Below are 24,942 nucleotides of genomic sequence, written 5' to 3' on the forward strand. Positions count from 1 at the left end.
TATCAGCCTTTCCCTTTCGGGTTGGTACTCTTCTGTGTCCTGCTAAAAAGGATCTCCCCGTCCCACGGTCACAATATCACGCTGTTGTTTTCTAGAGTTGTACCTTTCACAGTTAGGTGTAGTCTTGAATTATTTTTTTGGTCCGAGGTAGAGGTCAAGGCTCATTACCCGCCCCCCATTCCCCTGCTGTCATTCAAGTGATCTAGCACTATTTACCTAAAGTAACTTTCCTATTGCATTACGGTGGCTCCTTTGTGGGGGAAAAAAACGCGACTACAAATCTGTGGGTTTGTTTCTAGCCTCTCCTTTTCCAGTGACCTTTTCATTTATCTTTGCTGTTTTAGTTATGTCTTTAGAGTTTATAATAAGTCTTGATAACTGTAGCAGATATTCTCCACTGTCCCGACCACGCCCTCCACCCCCGACCCCAACACGCTAACCGAGAGAGCGCTCGAAACACAAACCACGACCTTCCGAATTTCCCTCCAGAAGATGGAAGGAAGGCAATTACGTACGCTTCGCCTCTCTGACCTCAGAGTCGGGCGGATCCTGCCTGCACCTTGAGGGAGGCAGCCCGGCACGCATGCGCAGCCTGAAGGCCGGGATTGGACAGAGCCGCATGGGCTGGGCGAGGGAGGTCTCGCGTCGCTTCCGAGACGGGAGGATGAACTTGATTGACCATGGTCACTGAGGCGACCAGGTAGGGGCTAGGGAGGAAGCGACCCTGGTGGCGAGGGGCGCAGGGGCGCGCCCGGAGCTGAGGCGCGCGGGCCTATCCTGAGTCGAGTGCTCTCTGGGCCCCGGGCGAGGGGGAGGGAAGCGGGCGTGGAGGCCGCCCGCCGCCCCTCATTCTGAAGGAAGGCTCAGCTTATACTGGCACTTATACTGGAGTTCCGCCTCTGGCACTTTCTCTCTGGGCCGCCGGCGCCTTCGCGGAGCTCCCAGCGGCGGTGTGTGCGGCCGGAAAGGGCTGTAGTGAGGCCGCGGACCCGCCCCGGCTTCGCCGAGCGCTGGGTGTGCGCCCCCGGCTCGGGCCTGTCCCTTTCCCGGATTCCGCACCCACGGACGTGGCGCCGCGCGGCGGGGCTCAAGCCCTGGAGGCTGGTGGCGCTGGAGCCTGGTGTTAGAGACCTAGGGTTAGCCGGGGAGATCCCGTTTTTCGCACGGCAGGGGAGAGTATGGACTGTTGAGCACCCGCAGCAGGGGACTCTTTTACTTCTCTTACCCGTCCAATCCTTGTCCTGACGCATCCTGACTGTGCACCTTAGGGCAGATGTCTTAAACTCTTGGCGCCTGTGTACTCAGCTGTAATTTTGGGAATAATACGCCCATATTCGTGAGGTTGTTGTGAAATGTAAATGAGATTGCCTGTAGAATGCCCCCGCCAGTGTCTGGCACATAGTAGTTACCCAATAAATGGTACCTGTAGAATTCTCTTTTAAGTTCCCTTTGGTATAGTGATTTGAGAGTTGAGAAGTTACTTTGGGTGTAACTTCTGAGCTTCATATATACCTGTGTTTAGTGAGCTAATAATTGACCGGGAAGTGCTTTTCACGTCTTCCGACCGGTATGGAGGTGGGGGTGGGAGCAGGGTTGGTGGTGAGGAGAACCAAGAGGAAGTCAGTTTCTAAAGAAGTGGCAGGTGGAAAAAGGGATCCTTAGCTTGGCGATCCAGAGATAAAATTAGTAAAATGGTCGAATTCTTCAGCAGGATAGGGAGGGGAACTAGCTTTTTGAACACCCACGTAAATGTTTTCTGTTGTAGATATCTCTCTTACTCCTCACCGCAAAAGAGTAAAGTGGGTGGTATCTTCATATGCTTTCAGTGAACTTATGCAACAAATAAGTGGAGGAGGCAGGGTTTTACAACTAGGCCTCTGTGTTAAATCTAGTCATTCTGGTCCGGGGGTTGCCTTTGAAGAGGTCCTTGTTAAAGAAGTTATATTCAAAAGGTAATCTGAAGCCTTGTCATAATATAGTTTTATGAACATACAGAGGTCCCCCAACTTTTTCCCAGGGTAGCTTTTGATTTCTCCTGAGGCTTATGATGGGAAGGAGTGGAGATGGGAGGAAGAAGTAGGGTCATGACTGGGCCTTGGTCGGGGGTGATCAGTAAGACTGAGTGCTCCTTCTTGCGGGGATTTTTCTGGGATGGCATTCTGCCGACCCCCAAAACGACATGATGAGGCTTCCAGATTAACAGTTGATGAGAGTTTATGTAGTCCCAATAGGGGTTCCTTTAAAAGGAGGCATTCTAAAAATGGATATGCATAAATTACATTTTGCTGAATTAATCTTTTTCAGTAGACAGAAGACCATCTGATTTGTTCCATTGTTTTCCTTTGCAACAATTGAAGCTTCATTAGAATCATTCCTTTTATTCCTGGGTGGGGGGTTTCTTTTATTGTAGCAAACACAGGACTTTGGGAAAAAAAACCACATTTCTAGCATTGAAAAGGATCTTTGTTGTGGTTTTTTTTTTCTGGATTGTAGATTGATTAGGAACCTGGTAGAAGCACTGAAACAGTAGTTACCATATGTTTATTTTATGGCACATACTGAGCCATTTACCTAAGAGGGAAGTACTATTTTAGTTCCATTTTTTACAGATGAAGAAATTGAGGCTCAGAGAAGTCAAGTGATGTGTTTAAATTTGGAGAATCTAAGAGAGAACAGAAATAATGTTTAAGGGGGGTCTCTTAGGGTTACTCGGATGCCAGACAATATAAGAATGAAGGGACATTTTCTCATGAAGGCATGGAGTTTCCTACTGGGAGAGAAGGGCACTTATCTCAAAGGCAAAAGCCTGGTGTTTTATCTGCATGTTCTGGGCCAACGTCAGCACAGCTGGACTGTGGTCCTTTAGACTTTGAAGCCCAGGTCTGGAACCTACTGCCTTGCAGTAATGGGTTGCTGATGTGCTTTGCTTTGAAAGAGGCCGACACTGTACACAGGAGTGTGCAAGGCATATAGATGCGTGATCACTTCACATCCAAAAAGATTCCTGGCTTTATAGACAGATCTATTTACGCTTTTCTTTTTTTTTTCTTTTTAAAATATTTTTTAATTTACATCCAAGTTAGTTAGCATATAGTGCAATAATGATTTCAGGAGCAGATTCTTTAATGCCCCTTACCCATTTAGCCCATCCCCCTTTCTTTTCTTTTTTATTTAAAATTGTTTTCTAGATTTTTAAAAGTCTTAATTCCAGTATAGTTAACATACAGTGTTATATTGACTTCAGGTGTATGATACAGTGATTCAACAATTCTAGATATTACTCGGGGCTCATAAGGTAAATGTACTCTTAATTCCCTTCACCTATTTCACACCTCTCCCGCATACACCTCCCCTCTGGTAACCATCTGTTTGTTCTCTATAGAGTCTGTTTTTTTGTTTCCCCTCTCTCTCTCTCTCTCTCTCTCTCTCTCTCTCTCTCTCTCTCTCTCTCTCTCAGTTTGTTTATTTATTTTGAGAGAAGGAGAGAGCAACCATGATTGGGGAGTGGCAGAGAGGGAGAATCCCAAGCAGGCTTTGCGCTGTCCACACAGAGATGGACGTTGGACTTGAATTCACAAACCGTGAGACCATGACCTGAACTAAAACCAAGAGTCAGACGCTTAACTGACTGAGCCACCCAGGCACTGCATTCGTTTGTTTCTGTTTTTCTCCTTTGTATGTTTGTTTTGTTTGAAACAAACGAAAACATGGTGTCTTTTTCTGACTTATTTTGTTTAGCATTATACTCTCTAGCTCCATCCGTGTTGTTGCAAATGGCACGACTCCATTCTTTTTTATGGCTGGATAACACCCCATTGTATATATATACCACATCTTTATCCATTCATCTCTTGATGGACACTTGGGCTGCTTCCATAATTTGGCTATTGTAAATAACGTTGCAATAAACATAGGGGTGCATATATCCTTTTGAACTCGTGTTTTCATAGTCTTTGAGTAAATAGCCAGTAATGCGATTACTGGATCATAGGGTAGTTCTGTTTTTAATTTTTTGAGGAACCTCCATGCTGTTTTCCACAGTGGCCGCACCAGTTTGCATTCCCACCAACAGTGCAAGAGGGTTTTCTTTTTCTTCATATCCTTACCAACACTTGTTGTTTCTTGTGTTTTGATTTTAGCCATTCTGACAGGTGTGAGGTAACATCTCATTGTAGTTTTGATTTGCATTTCCCTGATGATGAGTGATGTTGAATATCTTTTCATGACTCTGTTGGCCTTCTGGATGTCTTCGGAGAAATGTTTGCTCATGTCTTCTGCCCATTCTTTAATTGGGCTATTGGTTTTTTGGGTGTTGTGTTTTATAAATTCTTTGTATATTTGGATACTGCCCCTTTATCAGATATGTCATTTGCAAATATCTTCTCCCATTCAGTAGGTTGTCTTTTAGTTGTGTTGATTGTTTCCTTCACTGTGCAGGAGGTTTTTATTTCGATGTAGTTACAATAGTTATTTTTGTTTTTGTTTCCTTTGCCTCAGAAGATATATCTTGAAGGAAGTTCCGTGGCTGATGTCAGAGAAGTTACCGCCTGTGCTCTCTTCTTCAGAGTTCTTTTAGATAATACGTTCCTATAGTATACTTAAAATATTGTATTCAGACTTGCCACTGTATGTTTGTATAAAGGAGCCGTGTTTGTGTTTTAGTCAAGAGCATGGAATGAATGTACCTTCCCTAACATATGCATTCCTCTCTTTCTCCATGCTTTAAGAATAATAATAGTTAACATTCATTGAGTGTTATGCGCCAGAGTTTATGCTAAGCATCTTATTGAATTATTCAATTCTTGCAATAATCCTATAAAGTAGGGACAGTTATTTTTATTTATAGAGGAAGAAATGGGCTCATAGATGGTAAGAAATTTATACAAAGGCACAGAGCTAGTAAGGGCACAGCCAACTCGATGTACTCCAAAAACTAGTGCTTATCTATGTATTTCATTCATTCCTTCTTTGAGCAGATATTTATTGAATATAGCTACTCTCTACCAGCAGCGTACTAGGTGTTGGGGATATAGTTATGGTCAAAACAGACACGGTCCTGTTGTTGGGTTGCTTATAAGTCTAACAGTGGAGACGGAAAGAGAATTACAAATTAAATATCAGTTGCAGTTGTAGTACGTGCTCTGGAGGACAGTAGAGGGTGCTAGGAGAATGTATAATGGGGCCATCTGGCAGTGGGAGGGAATGAGGAGAGACAGGGAAGGTTTTGCTGAGGAAATATTTAGCTGAGACCTTTCAGGACTGAGTTGGATTACATTGGGCAAAGAGAAGGGTGAAGAGCTACCAGGGAGAGGGAACCTGGATTGGGGAAGGACTGTGGCTCTTGGAGTCCGCAAAAAGGAAGGGCCTCACCATGATGGTGTGGCCCTCCACCCTGTGTTTCTTACAACTCCAAATCCAGCAGGTCGCAATGCCTCGAGAATAGGAGCAGCTTGTGTCTTGTAGTTACTGAAAGACCTGTGTGGCCAAAGGGTGGAGGATGTTGCCCAAGTCAAACACACAAAGGAGGTAAGGGTCTTACCCTAAGAGCAGTATTGCTCCCCAGTCTTGGATTATGTGTAGTCAGCTCCACAAACCATATCTACTTTCCAGTTCTGATTGGAGTCCACCCTCCTTCTTCAAACATGTGGTTAGACCTCTGGTGGCCTACAGGATGGATATTGGGGATGAGAGGAGGGATAAATACCTAAATATGAGATGTGATTGGCATCGGTAATTTGCCCTAGAATGCTAAATAAAAACTGAGTGCCAATGTTTTGTTTCATCATATTGTCTCTGGTTTGCAAAATGATTTAACGAACATTTTATAGCCTCACTATGGTCCACACCCTGTGTTAGCCACCTATGGTACAAATATATAAGGACATTCTTTTCCTTCACCGTGCATAATTTACTTAATGTTTATTTGCCTTCCATTTAGGATGCTGCAGTTGTTTTATCAACATTATTTTTGGACATACATTTACTTTGCATTTATTATGTGCCGGGCACTGTGCTATGGATATAGCATGAACAAATAGTCATAGTCTCAGTTGTCATGGAGTTTAAACTCCCAGTCGGGGCTGGAGGGCAGAGAGAGAGGGAGTCAGGAAGATGAGGTTGAAGAGGTAGCAGGGGTCAGACCATGCAGGCCTCATAGGTCATACCAAGGATTTAGGCTTATCCTAAGAATGGTGGGAAGCCATTGAAAATTTTCAGTCATGAGAGTAGCATCAGTGGGTCTGTGTTATTAAAAGATCACTTTGGCTCCTCAGTGGAGGCAAAAGTCGATGGATTTGAGAACTATTTAAGAGGTAGGATCAATAGTGCTTGACAATATGTTCACTCTGGGGTGAGAAGGGAGAGGGAGGTGTCAGGGCTAATTCTTCATTTTCCGGCTTGTGCTTCCATGATAGGAAACCCTGAAGGAAGAACATGCGTTCAGTTTTGGAAAAGGTGTCTTTGAAATAATCCAAGTGGAGGTGTCACAGAGGCAATGATATAGGAGTATCTGGCACTCAGATGACAGTAATGGGCTAAATCCCTAACAAACTCTTGTCGGGGAGGAATTTTTTTTTCTTGTATTGTGGTCATCAAGGTTGGGAAAGTGGCAGTAAGGTAGCCCAGTAGAGAATAGAATTTCTACACGTTTATGTGGGGAAAATAAAATCTGCCTACGTAAGAAATGATCTTCACAAATATGTAATGAAAGAAACTAGTTTTATTACTGAATGAGCATTAACCCAGACTGGGATACATCACAAGTAGTGTGCTAATGAGATTACAAAAACAAAAAAATTCTACCTTTTACAATCCATTACATATAAAGTCTCAAGACGAATGGTAATCTTTAAGAAGACTTGACAGTGGCATTTGATGTACTTGCTTTCATAGTTCATCCTAAATTCAGCTGGTAATTGTGGTCATCTGTACCAATTAATTGCCTTTATCTGAAGGTAAAATAAAACATCTTTGATTTCTTTGTGCAGGTAATAGAGGTGTGTAGGCTAAACTCCTACCCTGATGGGGAGCTGAGGCACTGTCTTCCTAGATATTTACATTTATTTATTTAAAATATAATTTATTGTCAAGTTAGCTAACATACAGTGTATATAGTGTGCTCTTGGTTTCAGGTGTAGATTCCCGTGATTCATCGCTTACATACAACACCCAGTGCTCATCCCAACATGCCCTACTCAGTGCCCATCACACATTTTCCCTTCTCCCCTGCTCCCACCATCAACCCTCAGTTTGTTCTCTGTGTTTAAGAGTCTCTGTTTGAAACTATTTTTTCCCCTTCTCTTCCCCATGATCTTCTGTTGAATTTCTCAAAATCCAGATATGAGCGAAAACATATATCTTTCTTGGACTTATTTCACTTAGCATAATATCCTCCAGTTCCATTCACGTTGTTGCAAATTCAAAGATTTCATTCTTTCTCATTGCCACGTAGTACTCCATTGTGTATATAAACCACATCTTCTTTATCCATTCATCAGTTGATGGACATTTGGGCTCTTTCCATGATTTGGCTATTGTTGAAAGTGCTGCTATAAACATTGGGGTACAAGTGCCCCTGTGAATCAGCACTCCTGTATCCTTTGGATAAATTCCTAGTGGTGCTATTGCTGGGTCGTAGGGTAGTTCTATTTTTAATTTTTTGAGGAACCTTCACACTTTTCCAGAGCGGCTGCACCAGTTTGCATTCCCACCAACAGCGCAAAAGGGTTCTCATTTCTCCACATCCTCGGCAACGTCTGTTGTTTCCTGAGTTGTTAATTTTAGCCACTCTGACCGGTGTGAGGTGGTATCTCAATGTGGTTTTGATTTGTATTTCCTTGATGATGAGTGACGTTGAGCATCTTTTCATGTGTCTGTTGGCCATCTGGATGTCTTCTTTGGAAAAGCGTCTGTTCATGTCTTCTGCCCATTTCTTCATTGGATTATTTGTTTTTCAGGTGTTGAATTTGGTAAGTTCTTTAAAAGAGATGGCTTCGGGGCGCATGAGTGGCTCAGTCAGTTAGACATCTGATTCTTGATTTGGCTCAGGTCATGATCTTATGGTGAGATTGAGCCCCAAGTGAGCCCCACACTGGGCTCTGTGCTAGTCCGTTTAGGATGTTCCCTCCCTCTCCCCTTCCTTGCTCACACTCTCTAAAATAGAATAGAATAGAATAGATTAAAATAAAATAAAATAAATAAAATAAAAGGCTTCTAGGACTCTCAGGAAAATTATTCCTGAGTTCTGCAGCTAGCTTATTTAACCTTTAAAAAGATTTGCATACATATCAAAGGGACAGAAGAAAACTTTATAAATACTAGCTTTAAAAAAAAAATGTTCTAAGAAAAAAGAGGGAGAAAAAAATTATCTCATCCCCTTTTGGCAACAGGGAAAGGTCAATTTTAAAAATTTACTTATACTTACAGTGCAGTAAAATGTTGGAGTGGAGCACACACAGAAGGGGGATTATTCTGAAGATGACTTTTAAGTGAGTTCCATGTAGTTGAGTGTAGGTAGGATGCCCTCAAATGGCCAAATCTAGCCCATAATTTCTTACACATTGATTTAAAGAAAAATGTGGATCTGGATCCTGCTGGTAGTTTCCAGCCAAAACTATCATTTCTCAGTCCTACCCACTGTTAAAAAACAAAATTCAAGGTAAGTAAAATTTAAAGATCTTATTAGCTTGGGACGCCTGGGTGGCTCAGTTGGTTGATCATCTGACTCTTGATTTCAGCTCAGGTCATGACCCCAGGGTTGTGGGATTGAGCCCTGCATCAGGCTCCACGCTGAGCATGGAACCTGCTTAAGATTCTCTCTCTCCCTCAGCTCCTCTGCCCCCTGCTTACTTGCGCGCACTCTCTCTCTCTCAAAAAAAAAAAAAAAAGTAAAGGTCCTATTAGTTTTATTCAGTGACTCATGAATCGGGCAGCATTGCATCTAGCAGACAGAGAGGAGCTCTGAAGAACTGTACAAAATGAAAAGACTTTTATAAGCAGAAGGGAGTGGGAACAAGGAAGTTATATTAGCAAAAAGTGGTTTGGTTTTGGCAAGGTCACTTTCCTTTAGGGGAGCTAGGGGTCTGTCAGACAAATTACGTCACTAATGTTCACCAGATGATTCCTGATTGGTTTAAGATTCCATTTCTGGCAGAGGCTGAGACTGTAATTAAGACTCGGTTTGGTGATGTGGGGCTTAGCTTACGTGACTCCATTTTGGGCCTGTTTTCTTATTTTTAACCCCAGTCATCCACATATGAGACCTTTCTTTTGTGGGTAATGTTATGATTTTAATGCAGAAATGAACTCTCCATTAATCTATTCTGGAAAGCCATAAACATGAGGATGAAAATTGAGCCTGAATGGCATGCAAATTTAGCTTGGAAGCTTCTTGCCACCCACCAAGGTAGGAAATTGAATAAATGATTTTAGATTCTACTTGAGCTCTCCCTCTCATCTTAAGTTCGTGGTAACCTGAGACTTGTCTACTCATCTGCTTATGGAGGGAGAGGTCTGCTGATAGCAGCTGAATTAATGGAACATTGCTTAAAGTAGTTTGAACTTATTGCTAAGGTCACGTTTGTATTAGGAACACGAAGTTTTGAAGGGAGAGGTAAGTTTCTCCAGGTTTATGTGAGTAGTACTTAGTTGTTCAACCGCAAGGTATATTAGGAAACCGCTGTTGCTTCTCAATTCTCTGAGTACGGTATTATAGTCCAGATTGGCTTAAAACATTTGCTCAACTGAATCAAGGAAATTGTACTGAGTTCCTATTAGGCAATTAGCTTGTTTACATTCCATTCTTGCATAAAAGCTTTTGTATTTTGTTTGGGTGATTTCAGCTGAGTATAGGGATTTATTCATCTCCTAGACAGTGTTAAAATTCTTCCTGTTTTAGGCTCCAACCAAAGGATTATTAAAATTATTATTTACACCTTATTTGATGTACTTAATAGTTAATGTGAACTTTAGAATCTGAATACCTGGTTCAAATCTCTATTCTGCCATTTGTTAGCAGTATGATTTCAGGTGCTTTTCTCATTTAGCAAATGCAAATAGCTATCATACCTACCCCATAGGATTGCTACGAGGATGAAATGAGGTCATGGGTATGGAGTATGTAACCCAGGACGTTGCAAACCTTAAAAAGTTAGTAATTGTTATTAATATTTTTCTTCATACAATAGCCAATTATGGTAGCAAGCTAAAAGTTACTTTTTTAAAGTATAATTTGGACATCTGTGTAATATTGTTGCACTCTATTAAAGTCATGTGTTAGAAGGAATCACGGAATAGGTAAGAGATTATGTTAGATATAGAAACGTACTTCTGGTTTGAGGAGTTGGGATGCGTAGTAATTTGTACCACATTTTCAAGGGAATGAAGGATTGTGACATTAGATCTTATAGCATTCTGTAACACATAAAAAGCATCTGAAAGCATCACTGTTCCTCTTTTCCTGTCCGTTTCCGGATCTTCACAAAGGGTGAGTGTTTTTCTCTCTTCTCAACCTGGAGATTTACAAATTGTGACAAAGAGTGGTTCTCACATACCTGTGCATGCACCTCCCAAGGGCCCAGTCTGGTAGGTCGCACCAAAGTGGTATCGTTTTTGCTCTCCACTGACTCTTTGGGATAGTGATTGGGGCCTGACGTTCTAGCTCCTGAAAACTAGGAGGGAGCCCCAGGTGCTGTTAGGGCTCAGTTGGCTCATTTCACACAGGCTGTCCGTTTGTTCATCATTCATTCAGCAGTATTTACCGAACATCCACTTTGTATCTGACACAGGAAACAGAGAGATGAATTGAGGGGCTTAGGCCACCAGGGAGAGACCACGTGTGGACAGATCACGTACAACCAGGGGTTCCAAGAACTCTGGCATGAGGCATCAGACAATTCTGGGCTTTCTTCTTCATCTCATTTCATACTTTGAGGTTGAGAAACACTCACATGAGGTAAACTTGCAACAGCAGAGGATGTTTTAGCAGCCAGGGTAAGTAATGCCAATGGACCTCTCTCATCACTGTGTAGTGTACAAGGAACTGTTACCTCTTTACTCCTTAGCTCATAACTATCTCAAGATGTGTGTAGAATGAGGATTATTTCCTTACTTTATTGGTAGGGGAGCTGGGATCCAAAGGGGATGATAAGTTGCATTGTGGAACAGAAAGTAAATGGTGGCAACATTTTGACTCCAAATCAGTCGCTCCACCATTGTAGTAATTACAGTGATTTGCATTTCATTTGTAATTCTGGACTGCCTCAGTTTAAGGAATCTAGACTTCTGCAAATCCAGGTGTACTAATTCATTCAGGTTTAAGAGGTGAATATTTGCATTGAAGAAGGACTTGCCAGCAAAGGTAGGTATTCTAACTTGTGTCCAGATGGACTCCAGGGGGTTTGTGGATCTCTTGATATCATTTACACAGTTTACCTGTATAAACTTGTACTTTAGCAGATTCAACAGTAATAAGGCTTTCAAAGGACTCTATACTGAGAAAAGGTGGAGAATTTTAAAAATTCAGTATACAAGTTTAAAAACTATGGTACTTAGGTTTTTCTCAGACAATATTTCCTAGACAGTAAATGCTCCAAAAAATTGTTTAAAAAAATAAAATTTAACTGCCACTTTGTAGGAAACTGTTATGTTCCTTACTGTGTGGTAGAATATTGTACTATGTAGAAGTGTCTCAATTAATGAAAAAGGGGATAAAAGAGAAGGAAATTAAAATAGTTAATTTGGCCACCCATGAGTGCCAGACATAGCAAGGACAATTAATTTATCCATTTTGTCTCTTGGTTCTTTTCACCCTGACATTACTCAGCAACTTTCTAAGTAGATAACCCAGCAATTGTAGAGATAAGTGCTATCATTTCTAATCCTTCCTGCAACTGTGTGACACAGGTATTAGGCACATTTTGCAGATGAGGAAATTGGCTGAACTATTAAGTAACTTGTCTAGAGATACTTACCTAGTTAGTCTGATTATTGGTATTTGAACTTAAGTCTGCCTGGTTCCAAAGACAGTGTGCTGTATCATATAAATAATTTTAAATTATTATTCACACCTCTCATTTATATCTCAATGGAAAAATGGTAGCTGGAAACTTGATCTTAGGTAAAAATCAAGACAGACTTAAATTTAAAGAGAAATTATTTGTTGGGGGAAAAACACTGAATCGTAAGAAACAAAATCTGGTTTTGAATTGTATTAGAAGGAAGGCATGGTTGGACAACTGTAGCAACTGAACCAGGCCAGAGATACTGGAGAAAGTGAGGAAATGTGAATTCTTACAACAAGAAGCAGTTTCTCAGTGATCTAGTCTCTTTTGTCTTTCTTCCCATAAACTTGAAATTTATTTTTTTCCCCTCAACATTTTAAATTTAACTTGGCCACACATCACATCTTACAAGCTGTCTCTTTTGAAAGTTTCTAAGTGACCTGCAGTATTTGATTATGAAGACATTCAGATAGGATATTTGAGAGAAATAATTTCTGTTTGATTAGGTTTGTGTTATCATCATCAGTTTTAATTTCTATCAGTAGAAAAAATTCTATGACGTCCTTGGGATGGGCTGGGAAGACTTCTGGTATGGTGAAGAGGTTACAAATTTGCCCTCCCCAAACTAACTTTAAACAGGACAAAATTGTCAAAAAGAAGCATTTCAGAGGTCTGGGAATTGACTAAAGACAGACAATTGAGAAGCATTTATTCATGAAAAAGCACTGAACATTAGGTAAGACCAGTGAGAATCTGTGGCATTCTTGTCTGCACTACTCCCACCCCATACCCCCAGCTCAGTTAGTTCAGTAGTTCCACCAGGGTGGGGCAGGTGGTGAAGACCAGCTGTCTCACTGTCAGAGGAAGCTATTTGGAGCGGAGAGAAAACAAAAAACCATGCCCAGCATCTTTGTCAATAAAGCTAGTAATCTTGTTGGGAAGTGAGTGGGGAAGGCCAACCGCTTACTTAGTCTTAGGTTGTGGCCCTGGTTGGGCATGCAGTGGACCAGTAGACTAGTTAGAAATTTGACAAGTCCTATAAGTGAGACAGCCGTAGATGGGTTTGATAAACCCCCAAATACCCTGGATGACTGGAAAGCTACATGTATGAGCATAGTTGACTAGGGAGGGCACAAGCTATCTGTATACATCCCTGGATGACAGTGTGCAAATACAGAGGAGTTAAAGAAAGCTTAATGGAAAGTAAAAGCTGAGGAAGACTTAAAATGTGCCTGAACTTTGAAGGTACTTCCCATACCACACACAGATTTATCTGCAAAGGGTAGAAGCTGTATTGCTTTGAGGTGTTTGGGCACAAACCCTGACATGTACTGTTGACCATTACGATACTCAGATACAGAGTCTACCCTCAGTAGGAAGCCAAACATAAAAATAAAAATGAGAAGAAGAAAAAAAAAAAAAAGAAAAACTGAGCAGAGATATCAGTGGCCACACTGAGTGAAACAAAATCTATAGGTTTAATACAGGCAAGTAATTAAACAAATTTTAAAAGTCAGCTACTCTGGCAGTCTCCAGAAGGGAAAATGAGAATCTGGAGTCGCTAACAATGTGATATCTAAAATAGCCAATTTTCAACAAAAATTTATAAGACATGTTGAAGAAACAGGAAAGGGTGACTCATACCTAGGGGAAAAAAAGCAAAAAGAGTAAAGGTTGAAGGCAGATTAATAGAGCCTCAGAAATCTGTGTGTCAATATCAAGTACTATCATTTGGGAGTCCCAGAAGAAGAGAGAATGGGACAGAAAAAAATATTTGAAGAAATGATGTCCCCAAACTCCCAAATTTGATAAAGAACATTGTATTAATTTCCTATTGCTGCTGTAATAAATTACCACAAATGCAATAACTTCAAACTCAATAAATTTATTATCTTATAGTTCTGGAGGTCAGACTAAAATCAAGGTGTCAGCAAGGTTGTATTCCTGCTGAAAGCTCTAAAGGGAATCTTTTTACCTGCTCTCTAGCTTCTAGAGGCCATCAGCATTCATTAGCTCAGGGCCCCTTCCTCACATTACTCTAACCTCTACTCCTATTGTCACATCTACCCATATGACTCAACCCTCCTGCCTCCCTCTTACGAGGACTCTTGTGATTGTATTGAGCCTGCCCAGATAATGCAGGATAATCTTCCCATTTTGAGATCCTTAATTTCATCATATCGGTAAAGTTCCTTTTACCATGTAAATAAGGTAATATACTCCTAGGTTCCAGGGATTAAGATGTAGACATCTTTGAGGGATTTTTATTCAGGCTACCATAAACATCAGTGTATATATCCAAGAAACTCAGCAAACCCCAAGGAGGGTAAACACAAAGATTCACACCGAGATACATCATAGTAAAACTGTTGAGGGGCAAAGATAAAACTTAAAAGCAATAAGAGAAAAATTACTTTTTCACATACCGGGAACAACCATACGATTAATGGCTTAACTTCATCTTAAAGAATGGTGTTGGAACTTTTGGTTTCTTATTCAGCATGTAAGGAGCTTAGAAGCTGCCCTTCCAATCCCAACAAGCAAAAAGCTGAACAAATGGACAAATCAGCCAACGCTTAGGATCTGTCAGAATCACAGAGCAAACTGTTGCCACCAAAATTGGTGAGACAGGTACAGAGAATCACATTTATTGGAGTGGTAGGAAAGTCTGAACTGTAATTGACAAATTGCTGGAGGCTCAGTGTGAACAAGTCTGAGAGTTAAAAACTGTGGAGGGACCCAGTCAGAAGAGGGCCCCACAGTTTGATGAGTTTTAACTTAAGAAGCTCCACAAGGCCCTCATACTGAATATTGGAGAAAAATTCCCTTGTGCTTCTGGTATGGGGAGGGAAAAGTAACTGTTTTGAAATATGTCACAGCATTCTGTTCTTAACAAGACCTGCCCCCAGAAGAAACTATTTTATCTAGAGAACTTACTTAGGGAAAGGGAAATCCTCAACTCCCATCTCCCTCTAGTCATCCTGTCCTATCTAAGGAGGGGAAAAAACCCTGAGAACCACTGATGAAGTTAACGGTTTGGGAGATGGGCTCACCAAAAGACTAGATAGAACCACAGAGCCATAGTATGCTTCCACTGCCTCTGCATTTCTCAAGGCCTATTTCCTGCAGTTCTTTTTAACCAGCACATCATATCTGCCTTTCAACAAAACATTACAAGGCATACTGAAAGACAACATAGTTTGAAGACACTGAACAGCATTAGAGCTGGAGTCAGATATGGCAGAGAAGTTGGAATTATCCGACTGAGAATTTTAAAACTGTAATTGATATGCTAAGGACTTTAAAGGAAAAAGTAAGCAACATGCAAGAACAGATGGGTAATGTAAGCAGAGAGATAGAAAATCTAGGCAAGAATAAAAAACGCTACAGATAGAAAACACTCTAAGAGAAATGAAGAATGTCTTTGATGGGCATGGCTGTGGAAAGAATATCTAAGCTTGAGCATGTGACAGTGAGAGCTTTCAAAACTGAAAAGCAAAAAGACAGAAAAATATACAAGAACTGTGAAATAACTACAAAAGATGTAACATATGCATAATTGGAATGCCAGAGGAAAGAAAGAGAAAGAATCAGAAGAAAGATTTGAAGCAATAATGATTGAGAATGTTCCCAAATTAATCTGAGACACCAAACTATAAATCCAGGAATCTCAAAGAACACCAAGTAAAGTAATGTCAGGAAAACCTCACGACACCTAGGCATACTATTGTTAGACTTCAGAAAATCAGAGATAAGAAAAAAAATCTTGGAAGAAGCAGAAAAAAAAATGTATATATATATTACCCATAGAGGAACAAAGAAATATATCTAATTTCTCCTTAGAAACTGTGTAAGCAAAAACAGAATGGAGTGAAATTTTCAAAGTGTTAAGAGAAAAAAGCTGAGAATTAAAAAATATATATTTTTAAAATTTTTGTTTATTAAAATATTTTTAATTATTTTTTATTTATTATTTTTGAGGGACAGAGATGGAGCATGAGTGGGGGAGGGGCAGAGAGAGAGGGAGACACAGAATCTGAAGCAGGCTGCAGGCTCTGAGCTGTCAGCACAGAGCCTGACATGGGGCTCAGACCCAGGAACTGTGAGATCATGACCTGAGCCAAAGTTGGACGCTTAACTAACTGAGCCACCCAGGTGCCTCAAATTTTTGTTTATTTAAAAAAATTTTTTTTAAACATTTATTCATTTTTTGAGAGAGAGAGAGAGAGAGAGAGAGAGAAAGAGAATGAACGAGGGAAGGACAGAGAGAGAGGGAGATGCAGGCTCCAGGCTCTGAGCTGTCAGCACAGAGCCCAACGTGGGGTTCGAACTCACAAATAATGAGATCATGACCTGAGCTGAAGTTGGACGCTTGACCAACTGAGCCACCCAGGCACCCCAATTTTTGTTTATTTTTAAAGTAATCTCTAGGATCAGGAGTTGCATGTTCCGCTGACTGAGCCAGCCAGGGTCCCTAAAAGGCCTAGAATTCTATACCCTTGGGAGATACCTTTCAAAAGTGAAGGAGAAATAGACTTCAAACAAAAATTGAGGGAATTTGTTGCCACTAGACTTGCCTTGCAAGAAATGTTAAAAGAAGTTCTTCAGAAAAGGAAAATGGTATAGGTCAGAAACTCAGATCTACATCAAAGAAGGAAGAATGTCGGTGAAAGTATAAGTGAAAGTAAAAAACTTTTATTTTTATTATCCTTAATTGACCTAATAGGAACAGTTTGCTCAAAATAATAATAGGTAAGATGTATCAATTTGTGTGTGTGTATGTATGTGTGTGTGCTTATGTATAAGTGAAATGAATGACAGCAATGATAGATGGAAGAAAGGAATTAGGAATATTTTGTCACTTGCATTATCCGTGAAGTGGTATAGTTTTGTTTGAAAGTGGCCTTGGATTAGTTATAAATATATACTGCATTCTGTAGAGCAACCACTAAAAAAAGCATAACTGATATTCTAAGAAAGGAGAGAAAATGGAATTATATAAATGTTCAGTTAAAACTCCAAAATGTAAGGGTGCATGGGTGGCTCAGTTGGTTAAGTGTCTGACTCTTGATCTCAACTCAGGTCTTGATCTCAGGGTCATGAGTTCAAGCCCCTTATTGGGCTTTGCACTGGGTGTGAAGCTTACTTAAAACAAAACAAACAAAAAGTCCAAAATGTAGAAAAAGTGTGGAAGACAAATATAGGAGCAAAGAATGATTACAACAAAGAGAAAACAGTAACAAATATGATAAATATTAATCTAACTATATCAATAATCCCTCTAAACATCAGTGGTCTAAAAATCAAGACCCAACCATATGTTGCCTGCAAGAAACTCATTTTAAATATAAAGACACATATAGATTAAAAATAAAGGGATGGAGAAAGATATATCATGCTGACTAATCAAAAGAAAGCAGGAATAGCTATATTCATTTTAGACAGAACAGACTTCAGGGTAAGGAAAGTGATCAGGAATAAAGAGGGGCATTACATGATAAAGGGGTCAATACTCCCCAAAGACATAACATTCCTTAATGTGTATGCACCTAACTACAGTGTGTCAAGGTACATGAGGAAAAACTGGTAGAACTACAAATAGATGAATCCATTATTACAATTGGAGACTTCAGTACCTCTCTGATCAGAAATGGACAGATCTAGCAGGCAGAAAATCAGTAAGAACATATTTGAAGTTAACAGCACCATCAATCAACTATATATAATTGACATCTATAGAATATTTCCTTAAAATTTTTTTTAATGTTTATTTATTTTTGACAGACAGAGAGAGAGAGCATGAGCTGGGGAGGGGCAGAGAGAGGGAGACACAGAATCCGACGGAGGCTCCAGGCTCTGAACTGTCTGCACAGAGCTCGATGCGGGGCTCAAACTCACAGACTGCGAGATCATGACCTGAGCTGAAGTCGGACGCTCAACCGACTGAGCCACCCAGGTGCCCCAACATCTATAGAATATTTCATCCCAAAACAGCAGATTACAAATTCTTCACGTGGAACATTCACCAAGATAGATCGCATTTTGGGTCATAAAACACAACAAATTTAAAAGAGTAGAAATCATACAATGTCTGCTTTCAGGCCACATTGGAATTAAAGTAGAAGTCAGTAACAAAGGTAGCTGGAAAATGCCCCAAATACTTGGAGATTAAACAACACACTTTTTTAAAAAAAAGTTTATTCATTTATTTTGGGGGCGCCTGTGTGGCTCAGTCAGTTGAGCATCCGACTTCGGCTCAGGTCGTGATCTCGCTATCCATGAGTTCAAGCCCCACATTAGCCCCACTTGTGCTGACAGCTCAGAACCTGGAGCCTGTTTCAGATTCTGTGTCTCCCTCTTTCTCTGCCCCTCCTCCAGTCATTCTCTCTCTCTCTCTCTCTCCCTCTCTCTCTCTCTCTCTCTCTCTCTCCGTCAAAAATAAATAAACATTAAAAAAATTAAGTTCATTTATTTTTGAGAGAGAGCGAGCATGTACGAGCAGGGGAGAAGAGAGGGAGAGAAAGTCCCAAGCAAGCTCTAGTCTGTTAGCACAGAGCCGGATGCAGGGCTTGATCCCATGAACCATGGGATGACCTGCGCTGAAACCAAGAATTGGATGCTTAACTGACTGAGCCACCCAGGTGCCAGCACACTTCTAAATAACAAATGGCTCAAAGAGGACATCTGAAATTTAAAAATATTTTTAACTAAATGGAAATGAAAATCTAATTTACCAAAATATGTGGAATGTAGTGAAAACTGTGCATACAGAGAAATTTATAGCATTGAATACATATATTAGAAAAGAAGAAAAATCTAAAATTAGTAATTTAAACTTCTACCTTAGGAAAAAGAAGAACAAATCAAATTGAAAATAAGAATAATGATAATTAGAGTAGAAATCAATGGAATTGAAAATAGGAAATCAGTAAAGAAAATCAACAAAACCAAAAACTGATTTTTTGAAGAGATTAATAAAATTGATAAGCCTCTAGCTAGGCTAAGGGGAAAAATAAGACATTGCTAATATCAGAAGAGAAAAGGGATATCACTACAGATTCCATGGACATGAAAAGGATAATAAAAATATTATCAATTCTATGCCCACAAATTTGATAACCTAGATGAAATTGACCAATTCTTTGAAAGACACAATCTGTCAAAGCTCGTACAAGAGGAAATAGACAATTTGAATAGACCTTTATCTGTGAAAGAAATTAGATTAATAATTAATGTTCCAAAGTAGAAAGCACCAGACCTGAATGAGTTCACAGGTGAATTCTGCTAAACATTTAAGGAAGAAATCACGCCAATTCTCTGCAATCTCTTCCAGAAGATAGAAGCAGAGGGAATACTTCCTAATTCACTATATGAGATCAATATTACCCTGATACCGAAACCAGACAAAGACATTACAAGAAAATAAAAGTACAGACCAATATCTCTTACGAATATATATGCAAAAATCCTCAACAAAATATTACCATATCGAATCAAGGATTGTATAAAAATAATTATACACTATGACCAAGTGAAATTTATCTCAGCCTGCAAGGCTAGGTGAACATTCAAAAATCAATTAAGTAATCCATAGCATTAACAGACTAAAGAAGAAAAATTATGGGATCATATCAATGGATGCAGAAAAAGCATTTCACAAAATATAATACCCATTCGTGATAACAACAACAACAACAACAAAATCTCAGCAAACTAGGAATAGAAAAGAACTTCAACTTGCCTGAGAACATCAAAGCCTCCCTGCTGAGGTCAGGAACAAAGCAATGATGTTCCTTTTCACAACTGCTTTTTAACGTAGTACTGGAAGTCCTAACCAGTGCAGTAAGATGAGAAAAGGAAATAAAAAATATACTGTTTGAGAAGGAAGAAGTAAAACTGTCTTTTCTTGCAGATGATATGATTGTCTATGTGGAAAACCCAAAAGAATCAGTAAAAAAAACAACTGGAATTAATAAGGAATTATAGTTATGTTAAGAATACAAAGCTAATACATAAAAGTCAATCACTTTCCTGTATACCAGCAATGAATAGTGGAATTTGAAACTAAAGACAATATCATTTATGTTAGCATCCTCCCCTTCCCCAAACAAAGTACTTAAGTATAAGTCTAACAAAATATATACGAGATGTATCTAAGGAAAACTACCAAACTCTGATATATGAAATGAGCTAAATGAATAGAGATATATTCCATGATCACAGATAGAATGACTCAATATTGTCAAGATGTTAGTTCTTCTCAAGTTAATCTATAGATTCAACGTAATCTCAATAAAAATCCCAGCAAGTTATTTTGTGGATGTTGACAAACTGACTCTAAAATTTATATGGAGAAGCAAAAGACCCAGAATAGCCAACTTGATAACTGAAGAACAAAGTTGGAAGATGACACTATGCAACATCAAGACTGACTATAAAGCTTCAGTAATTAAGACAATATGGTATTGGTGAAAGAAGACAAAGATCAATGGAACAGAGTAGAGAGCCCAGAAATGGACCCACAAAAGGTATGGTCAGCAGGTCATTGACAAAGGAGCAAAGGCAATACAATGGAACAAAGATAGTTTTTTTCACAAATGGTGCTGGAACAACTGCACATCCGCATGCAAAAAATGAATCTAGACATAGGCCTTATACCCTTCACAAAAATTAACTCAGACTGGACCATAGACCTGGATGTAAAACACAAAGCTATAAACCTCCTGGAATATAGTGTTGGAGAAAACCTTGATGACCTGGGGTATTAATGACACCATTTTAGGTGCAACACCAAAGGCACAATCCATGAAAGAAATACTTGAAAACCTAGGGCTCCTGGGTGGCTCAGTTGGTTGAGTGTCTGACTCTTGATTTCAGCTCAGATCATGATCCCAAGGTTGTGGGATCGAGCCCTGTGGTCCGTGGCCTGCTTGAGATTCTCTTTCTTTCTTTCTTTCTTTCTCTCTCTCTCTCTCTCTCTCTCTCTCAAAAAAAAAAAAAAGATAATATGGACTCTGTTAAAATTAAAAACTTCTGCTCTGGGAAAAACAGTGTCAGGAATGAGAAGACAATCACAGATTGGGAGAAAATATTTGTAAAAGACATATCTCTGATCAAGGACTGTTATCCAAAATATACAGAGAACTCTTAAAACTCAATAGTAAGAAAATGAACAGCTCAAAATTTAGGCAAGACTGAACAGACAGCAAAGAAGATATACAGATAGCAAGTAAACATGCGAAAACATGTGCAACATCATATGTCACTGGAGAATGGCAAAACAACAGTGAGACATCAGTACACACCTATTAGAATGGCCAACATCCCAAACACTGACACCACCAGATGCTGGCAAGGATATGTAGCAACAGGAACTTTCATTTATTGCTGGCAGGAATGCATAATGTCACAGCCACTTTGGAAGACAGTTTGACAGTTTTTTTTTTTTAATAAAACTAAACATATTCTGGGGCGCCTGGGCAGCTCAGTGGGTTAAACGTCCGATTTCGGCTCAGGTCATGATCTCATGGTTCGTGGGTTTAAGCCCTGTGTCGGACTCTGTGCCAACAGTTCAGAGCCTGGAGCCTGCTTCGGATTGTGTGTGTCTCTCTCTGCCCCTCCACCGTGTTCTCTCTCTCTCTCTCTCTCTCTCTCTCTCTCTCTCTCTCTCAAAAATAAGCCTTAAGAAATTAAAAAAAAATTAAACATACTTCTACTCTATGATCCAGTAATTGCACTTCTTGGTATTTACCCAAGCAAATTGAAAACTTATGTCCACACAAAAATCTGCAAACAGATGTTTTTAGCATCTTTATTCATAATTGCCATAACCTGGAAGCAACCAAGATGTCCTGCAGTAGGTGAATAAACTGTGAGACATACGGGAATATTGTTTTTTTGTTTTTTTGTTTTTTTGTGTTTTTTTGTGGTACAAAAGAATGTTATTCAGTGTGAAAGGAGAGTGAGCTACCAAACCATCAGAGGACATGGAGGAACCTTAAATGCATATTGCTAAGTGAAACAAGCCAGTCTTAAAAGGTTGTATACTGTATGATTCCAACTATCTGACATTCTGGAAAAGGCAAAACTATGGAGATGGTAGAAATACAATGGGTACCCAGCGTTGGGGGAGGGGGATGAATTAGCAGAGCACAGAGGATGTTTAAGGCAGTGAAACTATTCTGTATGATACTGCAGTGGTGAACACATGTCATTATACATTTTTCAAAGCCCACAGAATACGCACCGACAGTGAAGGGTAATAGAAACTGTGGACTTTGGTTGATAATGATGTGTCCGTGTAGGTTCATCAGTTGTAACAAATTTACCACCATTGATGGGAAATGGTGATAGCGGAGGAAGTTGGGCATCTGTGAGGATAAGGGATATAGTTTTATTATGAACCTAAAACTGCTTTAAAAAATTAAGTGTATAAATAAATAATTGAAAAGAGAATGGTAGTCACAGAACAGTGGAGTTACGTGTTCAAAGCAAAAAGTCAACACCAAGTTCTATATTAAAATTTATATCTGAAACTATCCTTCAAACACGAAAGTAAAGATATTCTCACATAAACAAAGACTGAGAGAATCTATTGATTACAGACTTCCCTTTCAAGAAATACTAAGCCAAGTCCCTTAGACCAAAAAGAAATGACTCCAGACTGTATATCTGCAGGTAGAAATAAGGAGCCCTGGAAATGACTAACTTGTGGGTAGCTATAAGAGACTGTAGAGGCGCCTGGGCGGCTCAGTCGGTGGAGCGTCCGACTTCGGCTCAGGTCATGAGTCCGCGGTCCGTCAGTTTGAGCCCCGCATCAGGCTCTGTGCTGACAGCTTGGAGCCCTGGAGCCTGCTTCAGATTCCGTCTCTCTCTCTCTCTCTCTCTCTCTCTCTGTCTCTCTCTCTCTCTCTGTCTGTCTCTCTCTCCCCCCCCCACCTATGCTCTGTCTCTGTCTCTCTCTGTGAAAAATAAACCTAAAAAAAGTTAAAAAGAAGACTGTATAAATACATTTTCTCTTAACTTTTGTAAAAGTCATAAGATTGTATTAAAGCAGCAATAATTATTAACACTCTTGGGTTTATAACATGTTTCGATGTAACATGTGAGGCAATAAATTCGCAAAGGAGAAAGGCGGTAGCCAGAATGGGGTGTTTGAAATGAAGATTATAAAGGGCTTCTCTTTGGCTGTGGGAGTGGCTGAAGTGGGTGGAAGACAAGACAATAGAGGACAGGGTCACGGGACTAAGGCATGGGCAGGTGGAAGGCTGTGTATATGTGTATATACAATCTCCAGGAATTACAATGACAGAAAATGCCCTGAAGAGAGTAATAGTGAGTGGCTAAAATCTTTTAAGTAACGGTGGGGGTGGGGGCGGTGACCAAAAGGAAAGCGGGTGATTATAAGGAGGGGCAGTGAGTGACCCAGTGTGACACAGAAGAGTCACAGCTGGGCAGTTTTAGGGAGAAAGAAGGAGTACTAGGGAGGAGCTAGTTCATGAGGGACGTGGGGGAGACAACAGCCACCACTGCAGAGGTCTGCAGGGGGAATCTGTCCTCAGGAAGAGCCAGACGTTGCTAGAAGAGGAAGGTGAAGGAACTATTCAGAGTCGAAGACACAAGTGGTGTTGCTGCTGATTGACGGAGAGGACCACGTGTTTAATATCGGGAAGAGTGGGAGACGGGATCAGAAGGGAGTGCAGAGTGGTTTGGGAGCCAAGGGTTGTCTCAAGGGGTCTGGGCTTCCTGTGGTGACTGGTGTAAACAGGGATAAAAATTATGATGAGATTGGTCTCAGTAGTTTCTGGGCAGATGGGGGTGGTAAGGTTGGGCATTGGGGTTGGGGTGGAGGCCTTGCTGGGAGCTTCTTCTGGACTCCTGTTGATGGAATCTAGAAAAGATTCCTGTCCCCGTGAATAGAGTTTGGCAGACAGCCCTTGTCACTCCCAGGGTGGCACATCTCTCTTGGTAGACAACTGTAGAGATCTTCAGGGGCTTCAAACTTTAGTATCTATTAAAATCATCAGAGGAGGATATCAAGAGTCCAGATTCCCAGGTGTCACCCTTTCTGGTATTACTGATTTCAAAGGTCTACACTGGGTGGGGCCTTAGACCTGGATTTTAACTGGTGCTTCTAATGCAAGTAGTGATTATCAGACTACGATGAGTAATGTGGCTTGGAGCCAGCTCATAGGAAGCCTGGAAAAGTCTGGTGATTTACTCTGTAGTCACCTGGTCTCAAGTCCCAGGAACGGTGTAAATCAAGACCCCACCCACCATGCTGTCCCACATAGATGCCACTGTAACTTAACATTGATCAGTTTGTTCCTTTTGATGTTCTAGTTGATGGTTTTTATTAGCTAATTTTATTTTACAAAGTTGACACTTTCAGTGTAGCTAATTATTCATTTTTCCAACTTCATTCTGGCAAAGTTGAGTATGAAGTAGACATTATGCAAATGCTTTTGTGTATCTTTATACACAAAACTAGAATAGTACAGCGAACCTCCATATACCCAGTGCCCAACCTCAATAGCCATCGGCATTTTGCCATGGAATGAAAGAACATGTTCCATTTCTTGACTCATAAATTTGACTTTAAAATTTGTTGTTTTCACCTCATTCTATGGCTAAGCTTATTAACGCTTATATCATCAGAAAAAAAAGCTTCGTTGTGTCACAGCGTATATTTAAATGCAGTTTAAAAGATAGCCCTTATACTGTTACACGCTGTGACCACAAATACGGTGAACATGTAAAAGATGTTGTCAATCTGAAGGATTTTTTCCTTTTAATATAGACTCTGGAATTTGCCAAGTATTTTCTTAAGACCAAAAAGGCTCTGAGAGAGTGGGTGGGTGGGGGGAGTGGGAAAGCAAAGAGTGAGTGAAAGAAATAGTTTGTTTGACTCCCTACCGTGGGCCCGTCCTGAGGAGACATAGCT

The 24,942-nt window shown here is 40.2% G+C and overlaps 1 protein-coding gene across 1 annotated transcript in view; it reads left to right on the forward strand.

Moving 5' to 3' along the window:
- The first annotated feature begins 621 nt into the window (after positions 1-621).
- The window catches only part of DHRS7B (dehydrogenase/reductase 7B), a 60,795-nt gene continuing 36,474 nt past the window's right edge, over positions 622-24,942 (forward strand). Inside the window, exon 1 of the mRNA XM_007092287.3 lies at positions 622-700. Within this exon, the coding sequence (XP_007092349.1) occupies positions 681-700 (20 nt within the window). The 5' untranslated portion in view covers positions 622-680. The remainder of the gene's footprint in view (positions 701-24,942) is intronic.

The sequence above is a fragment of the Panthera tigris genome, chromosome E1 (assembly GCF_018350195.1).
Source record: "Panthera tigris isolate Pti1 chromosome E1, P.tigris_Pti1_mat1.1, whole genome shotgun sequence".
Lineage (NCBI taxonomy): Eukaryota > Metazoa > Chordata > Mammalia > Carnivora > Felidae > Panthera > Panthera tigris.